This window comes from Anomaloglossus baeobatrachus, unplaced genomic scaffold, assembly GCF_048569485.1.
Source record: "Anomaloglossus baeobatrachus isolate aAnoBae1 unplaced genomic scaffold, aAnoBae1.hap1 Scaffold_41, whole genome shotgun sequence".
Classification (NCBI taxonomy): domain Eukaryota; kingdom Metazoa; phylum Chordata; class Amphibia; order Anura; family Aromobatidae; genus Anomaloglossus; species Anomaloglossus baeobatrachus.
Window position 1 is genome coordinate 860,833 of NW_027443435.1, and position 8,258 is coordinate 869,090.

The 8,258-nt window shown below is 49.3% G+C and overlaps 1 protein-coding gene across 1 annotated transcript in view; it reads left to right on the plus strand.

Moving 5' to 3' along the window:
• The window catches only part of LOC142277320 (uncharacterized), a 76,234-nt gene extending 73,293 nt beyond the window's left edge, over positions 1-2,941 (plus strand). Inside the window, exon 6 of the mRNA XM_075332630.1 lies at positions 605-2,941. Within this exon, the coding sequence (XP_075188745.1) occupies positions 605-1,341 (737 nt within the window). The 3' untranslated portion in view covers positions 1,342-2,941. The remainder of the gene's footprint in view (positions 1-604) is intronic.
• Positions 2,942-8,258: the final 5,317 nt, after the last annotated feature.

Here is an 8,258-nt window from a genome sequence, read left to right on the forward strand (position 1 = left end):
GGATGAAGATGAGGTGAAGTTAGCACTGATGATTAAAGCTGTTATAGGCGCACCAGATAAAAGGTAACAAGAGAATCCTTTCTCCACTCCTGAAGCATGAGGTTCCAACAAGGCAAAAAAAAACGTCCCCCACAGGAAGCCAGGCCTGAAGAAGGAGGGATTACCGCTCAAAGGTATTATGGCAAGATACAATAACATAAAATTACAGTGTAATAACAACAATGACCAGAAGATGGCAGCGAAGGATAGCAGATGCAAATAATGATACGATTAATATATAACGTTACAAATGTCCATGTATGGCAGAAAATCAATAGATAGACGGATGCGGCACAAATCCCTTTTATCTAATATTTCTACAGCAGTAATGCAATGCCAAAGTATCCTGGATATGCTTTTGTAGATACGTTTTATTGAATTTCGTTTTGAGCATTTCGAATGGTGCAGTTTTTAAAGTTATATCATTTTGGGTATTTTCTGTCACATAGGACTTTTAAAGTATAACTTTGCTACACACTTTGAAATTTGTATGGATTTTTGTGTGTCTGTGTATGTTTGAGGTTATATTATTACAAGCTTATAACTTCAATTTTATTTATGGCAGGTGACGGTACCAGGAGTTCAACACAGAATGCTAAGGGAAGTGAAAGTCACAAAGGAGAGAAGCCATATTCATGCTCAGAATGTGGGAAATGTTTTGCTCAGAAATCACATCTTATTAGACATGAGAAAATTCACACAGGAGAGAAGCCATATTCATGTGCAGAATGTGGGAAATGTTTTTCTTCCAAATCAGAACTCATTACACATGAGAGAATTCACACAGGAGAGAAGCCATATTCATGCTCAGAATGTGAGAAATGTTTTGCTCAGATATCAACTCTTATTACACATGAGAGAATTCACACAGGAGGGAAGCCATATTCATGTTCAGAATGTGAGAAATGTTTTGCTCAGAAATCAGCTCTTATTACACATGAGAGAATTCACACAGGAGGGAAGCCATATTCATGTTCAGAATGTAACAAATGTTTTACTACCAAATTAGGTCTCATTAGACATGAGAGAATTCACACAGGATTGAAGCCATATTCATGTTCAGAATGTGGGAAATGTTTTGCTCAGAAATCACCTTTAATTAGACATGAGAGAATTCACACAGGAGAGCTTTATTCATGTTCAGAATGTGAGAAATGTTTTGCCACCAAATCAGATCTCATTAAACATGAGAGAATTCACACAGGAGTGAAGCCATATTCATGTTCCGAATGTGGGAAATGTTTTGCTCAGAAATCAAATCTTATTACACATGAGAGAATTCACACAGGAGGGAAGCCATAGTCATAAATATAATGTCTGTTTTAGTAAATATTAATAGACTTTTACTATCTGTTAATAGAGTTCATTTCATGAGTCATTACGGTTGTGTACTTTTTATGATGGATCATTTACAAACTATTCATCTTTTTACACATTTCTTTTTTTCTAATTTTTGATGGGAGAATAAAGGTTTTTTTTTATAGCCAAGTTGTACTCTTTATTCATCCATTTGTGTATTGCTTTAATGAGAGCAAAATCTATTTTGTTAAATCCACCCTCCATTTTGCCTTTGTGTAAGAGCCTGTACTGTGTCTCCCCTGGTGTAATGCAGCAGAGACCTCTGTTTACTTTAGATAATGACTTGTATAGTTTCAGTTTCTTTGTTAGGCTGGTTTCACATTTGCATTGTTCTGTATCAGTTGCAATGCGTCGCCTTGAGGAAATACGGTATCCTGCAAAATATTTTTCAGGATTCCATTTTTTCCTCATTGACTTGTATGGACGACGGATTGCAACTGATGGCCCTGCGTTGCATCCGCCGCGTGACGGATCAGTCGTAGAACAACTGACCGTCGGGCGGCAGGAACGCAGCTTGTAGCGTTTTTTGAGCAGCGGAATCCTTTTTTTTTTTTCTTTTCACTGCGCATGCTCAGCTCGTGTTTAATACTTGAAATCAATGTCTCTCTCTCTCGGCAGCCGAATAATTAGTTGATCGCCTGGCTTTTGAGAGCAATCAGCTGATCACCCAGTGCCCGGCTTTTCTGAGCGGTCAGCCGATCGCCCGGCTGTTCTGAGCGGTCAGCCGATCGCCCGGCTGTTCTAAGCGGTCAGCCGATAGCCCGGCTGTTCTGAGCGGTCAGCCGATCGCCCGGCTGTTCTGAGCAGTCAGCCGATCGCCCGGCTGTTCTGAGCGGTCAGCCGATCGCCCGGCTGTTCTGAGCGGTCAGCCGATCACCCGGCTGTTCTGAGCGGTCAGCCGATCGCCCCGGCTGTTCTGAGCGGTCAGCCGATCGCCCGGCTTTTCTCAGCGATCAGCCGATCGCCCCGGCTGTTCTGAGCGGTCAGCCGATCGCCCGGCTTTTCTCAGCGATCAGCCGATCGCCCGGCTTTTCTCAGCGATCAGCTGATCATTCACAAAAGCTGGCCGTTGTGTCACTATCTGCAATGCATCCGTTGCATCAGTCACACAACTGATTGTGATGGATGCAAATCAACGCAAGTGTGAAACTAGCCTTAAAGGTAAGGTGTCACAGATTTCTATAATCCAAACAATGATTACTTGTAAGATAACATGCAGTTATAATGTTATCTTGCTTTAAATAAAGATGTCTTTCAGTTTATATAATCCTGGAAATCTGGCAATGGGGGCTGCCATTTTACATTCCAAGTTTTAGCACGACAGTGCAGGCTCAATTTACGGCACCTCGTGGACATAGGTGATAGTAGTTGGATTCCGACCCTGTCCCCTGACGAAGGTTTTCTAAACGGCCGTCGGGCGTAGGAGCTATCACACTCTCAGCCATTTTGGTTCTATTCTGCTAGGTTTATAACTATCACGCTGCTTTATATCTCCGTAGCAGATAGCGATTAATTTTGTCTCCAAGTATGTATCTTTTGTTAAGCTGGTGTCACACTAAGCGACAGCGACAACGACGTCGCTGTTACGTCACCATTTTCGGTGACGTAACAGCGACCTTGTAAGTCGCTGTTATGATCGCTGCTTAGCTGTCAAACACAGCAGAAGCAGCGATCATAGCGTCGCTGTGCTACATGTGCAGAGAGCAGGGAGCCGCGCTTAGCGCTGGCTCCTTGCTCTCCTAGGTACAGTACACATCGGGTTAATTAACCCGATGTGTGCTGCAGCTACATGTCACAGTGCAGAGAGCAGGGAGCCGCGCGCACTGCTTAGCGCTGGCTCCTTGCTCTCCTAGCTACAGTACACATCGGGTTAATTACCCGATGCATACTGCAGCCACATGTCACAGTGCAGGAGCCGGCGCTGGCAGCAAGAGCGGAGGCTGGTAACCAGCGTAAACATCGGGTAACCAGGGAAAGGTCTTCCCTTGGTTACCCGATGTTTACGCTGGTTACAGCTTACCGCAGCTGCCAGTGCCGGCGCCTGATCGCTTCATTTCGTCGCTCTCTCGCTGTCACACACAGCGATGTGTGTGTCACAGCGGGAGAGTGACGACCAAAAAATGAAGCTGGACATTCAGCAACGACCGGCGACCTCACAGCAGGGGCCAGGTCGTTGCTGGATGTCACACACAGCGACAGCGACGGGACGTCGCTGCAACGTCACAGAAAATGGTGACGTAGCAGCGACGTCATTGTCGTCGTCGTTATGTGTGACACCAGCTTTAGTCTTTGCTGCCTTCATTGTGGCCATGCATATAATGTTTTTTTTATGCAGTGGATAACCTTAATCATCTCCAGCTGATTTTGCTGTCAGGTTCCACGCCTTTCAAACTATGTGGCTAATCTAAATATAGTAATTTATTTGCTATTAGCTGTACATATAAATAGTGCTTAGCACTTATATTAATTATAGCCATTGCAAATTGTTTATTCTAATAGTGGTTACGAATTTACAGCCTTCTCTATTTAACAGATATCTTGCTATTATTATTATATAGGTTGAGACAGTGTAATACCACGAGCTGTGTGGCTAATTTTCACCATTATGCTTAAATTCTGTGCAAATAGACTAATTGTTGTGCACTTCTATTACTATTATGTAATTCTTCTGTTGTGATGGTGCTTATTTGACAACTCCTGTTGTTTATGTAATTATTCTATTATTAATTGCTATGCAAATAGACAAATTGTCGTGTACCCTAACTATTAAGTGTAATTCATCTATTGTGATGGTGATTGTTTGCCATCAGCTCTTGTTGTTCAAATAATACATTTTTCTGTCAATAACTGCTATATTTTCGCATTTGAATGAACGTACATAGCTTGTGGATATATTAACACATTAATTGTTATGAGGTATGTGAAATTAGCATAACCTCCTATTATCGTTGAGATTCTTTTTGGGGATTACACAGGCTATACCTACTACGATATGTATTGCTGATTGAGTAATTGTTCACCACCCTATTACATATCCTGTACCTATAATTGTTCCTTGGAATAAAAATCATTTATTATTGGACCTTGTTCGCTTTTCTTTTTTTTCCTTGCCCCATTAGTTCTGTTACAATTGAAATGGTAACGCCTATGTGGGCTGCCCAATTCACAGCCGTGGGTGTGTTCAGCCGCCATTTTTCCATAGCCCACGCTTTGGGCTGGGCTGCATTTTTCCCCTACAGCCAGGATCTGAAGGAGCAAGCAGTACCATCAACAGATCCTAAAATAGTGCCGTTACCGACAGCTGGAGCGTCGTGCAGCGGTAGATTACCGTCTGCAATGACACCCCCTCCCCCCGTTCTACCCAGCCCCGCACTTCCCCCACCGCCGGCATCCATGCAGCAGAGCTGTGTGTGTGTATTTGTTTATGTGCGTTTATTCAGAGCATGTGCGTACCGACCCCCTACCCCCTCTGCCGCTGCTACCGTCTCCACTGACAGCCCCCCACTTACCCCTGCTCTCCTTGCTGCAGCCGCTGCAGGCATGCATGCAAAGTAGTGTGTGAGTACCGGTGCCCCTCCCCCGGCGCTGTGTATCTAATCCTCTCCTATGTGTTACTGTCTGCTGAGTTGCGGTATCTAAACTTATCCTGTGTCATACTGTTTGCTAAGCTGTGTATCTAATCCTGTCCTATGTAATACTGTCTGCTAAGCCGTGTATCTAATCCTCTCCTATTTGATACTGCCTGCTGAGACGTGTATCTAATCCTGTCTTATGTGATGCTGTCTGCTGAGCCATGTATCTAATCCTCTCTTGTGTGATACAGCAACTCAGCAGACAGTATCTAATCCTATCCTGTGTGATACTGTCTGCTGAGACATGTATTAATCCTATCCTGTGTGATACTGTCTCCAGAGCTGGGTATCTAATCCTATCCTGTGTGATACCCTCTGCTTAGCTGTGTATCTAATCCTATCCTGTGTGATACCCTCTGCTGAGCTGTATCTAATCCTATCGTGTGATACTGTCTCCAGAGCTGGGTATCTAATCCTATCCTGTGTGATACTGTCTGTTGAGCTGTATGTAATACTATCCTGTGTGATATGGTCTGCTGAGCTGTGTATCTAATCCTCTCCTATGTGATACTGCCTGTTGAGCCGTGTATCTAATCCTGTCCTATGTGATACTGTCTTCGGAGCTGTGTATCTAATCCTGTCCTGTGTGGTACCATCTGCTGAGCCGTGTATCTAATCCTGTCCTATGTAATACTGTCTGCTAAGCCGTGTATCTAATCCTCTCCTATTTGATACTGCCTGCTGAGACGTGTATCTAATCCTGTCTTATGTGATGCTGTCTGCTGAGCCATGTATCTAATCCTCTCTTGTGTGATACAGCAACTCAGCAGACAGTATCTAATCCTATCCTGTGTGATACTGTCTGCTGAGCCATGTATTAATCCTATCCTGTGTGATACTGTCTCCAGAGCTGGGTATCTAATCCTATCCTGTGTGATACTGTCTGCTGAGCCATGTATTAATCCTATCCTGTGTGATACTGTCTCCAGAGCTGGGTATCTAATCCTATCCTGTGTGATACCCTCTGCTTAGCTGTGTATCTAATCCTATCCTGTGTGATACCCTCTGCTTAGCTGTGTATCTAATCCTATCCTGTGTGATACCATCTGCTGAGCTGTATCTAATCCTATCGTGTGATACTGTCTCCAGAGCTGGGTATCTAATCCTATCCTGTGGCAGACTGAGTGCACGAGGGAAACGGGACTTAGAAAAAAAAAAGAGAAATTTTGCAGACTTCCGAGATCTGACCGGCGTCGGCAGCCCCCTGTATCCGAAAAGGGCTCCAGGCAATCTCGCCAGAGAGTCCTTGGGACTTTGAATAATTTTCAACATTCTCAGACTTCCGTAGTCAGCGAGCGCTGACTATGCCGGAGGACTCCCGAGCCGCGGATTGTTTTTCGCGCGTGTCCCGCTGGTGCCTGGGCCCCGAGGGGAAGTTCTCGGGCCAAAACGCATCGATATCGCGTGTGCGTTTCTTTGTCCGGGGGACCCCAGACTGCCATCCGTACGCGTGGAAGTCGAGCCCGGATTGTTTTTCGCGCATGCCCCGCTGACACCCACGGAGCTCAAAGGGGAACCCCTCGTTGGCATGCCTGGGCCCCTAGGGCCACGAGGGAAAGTTCACAGGCAAAAACGCATCGAAATCGCGTGTGCGTTTTCTTTGTTTTTTTGTCCGGGGGGCCCCCGGGCGAATTCTGGACTGATTCCCCCCGTGATTTGGATAAAACCTGAACATTTTCAGGCCCCCGCGACCTTCCGGAGGTGCCGGGGCCCCCGGGGGCCCGAGCGGGGCCCCGGGCACTCTCGCCCGACTGCCCTCGGCGCTTGGATGAGAACTAGAAAATTTCAGGCCCCCGCGACCTTCCGGAGGCGACGGGGCCCCGGGGGCCCGAGGGGCCCCGGGCGCTCTCGCCCGACTGCCCTCGGCGCCTGGATGAAAACTGGAAAGTTTCAGGCCCCCGCGACCTCCCGGAGGCGACGGGGCCCCGGGGGCCCGAGGGGCCCCGGGCGCTCTCGCCCGACTGCCCTCGGCGCCTGGATGAAAACTGGAAAGTTTCAGGCCCCCGCGACCTTCCGGAGGTGACGGGGCCCCGGGGGCCCGAGGGGCCCCGGGCGCTCTCGCCCTACTGCCCTCGGCGCCTGGATGAAAACTGGAAAGTTTCAGGCCCCCGCGACCTCCCGGAGGCGACGGGGCCCCGGGGGCCCGAGGGGCCCCAGGCGCTCTCGCCCGACTGCCCTCGGCGCCTGGATGAAAACTGGAAAGTTTCAGGCCCCCGCGACCTTCCGGAGGTGACGGGGCCCCGGGGGCCCGAGGGGCCCCGGGCGCTCTCGCCCTACTGCCCTCGGCGCCTGGATGAAAACTGGAAAGTTTCAGGCCCCCGCGACCTTCCGGAGGCGACGGGGCCCCGGGGGCCCGAGGGGCCCCGGGCGCTCTCGCCCTACTGCCCTCGGCGCCTGGATGAAAACTGGAAAGTTTCAGGCCCCCGCGACCTTCCGGAGGTGACGGGGCCCCGGGGGCCCGAGCGGGGCTCCAGACGATCTCTCCCAATCTTCCCCGGCAGTTGGGAGAAATCGGTCAAAAAAAAAAATTCCGTCAGACTTCCATCATCCGGGGGGGGTGTCGGGGCCCTCGGGGGCCTGAGCGGGGCTCCAGACAATCTCTCCCAATGTTCCCCGGCAGTTGGGAGAAATCGGTCAAAAAAAAAAATTCCGTCAGACTTCCATCATCCGGGGGGGGTGTCGGGGCCCTCGGGGGCCCGAGCGGGGCTCCAGACAATCTCTCCCAATGTTCCCCGGCAGTTGGGAGAAATCGGTCAAAAAAAAAAATTCCGTCAGACTTCCATCATCCGGGGGGGTGTCGGGGCCCTCGGGGGCCCGAGCGGGGCTCCAGACAATCTCTCCCAATGTTCCCCGGCAGTTGGGAGAGGGGGAGCCAAAGGAGCAAAAAAATCTGTAGAACCGGGATGAGGTCGAATTTGCCTGCCGCGTCCGCCCGGCAGTTCCAGGAGGGCGGGTAGTTCGCGGGACCGACCCGGCTTACGCGGGGGGGCTCTTAACCGCCCAAAGACACTTCATCCCACGCCTCCGGGAGATATATGTGAGAGAAGAGCGCCTCTCCAGACTTCGAACGCTCCGCTCGACGAACCGGTACTCCGAGCGATGCGCGAACTGTGGCTCGGGGACCCCTTCCGGTTGCGGGTATGCGCTCTGGCCTCTCCCGCAGCTCCCGGTGGGGAGTTTGCCAGGCGCGGGGCCTGGAGTCAGAGCGCTCCCCCGACCGACGCAGCC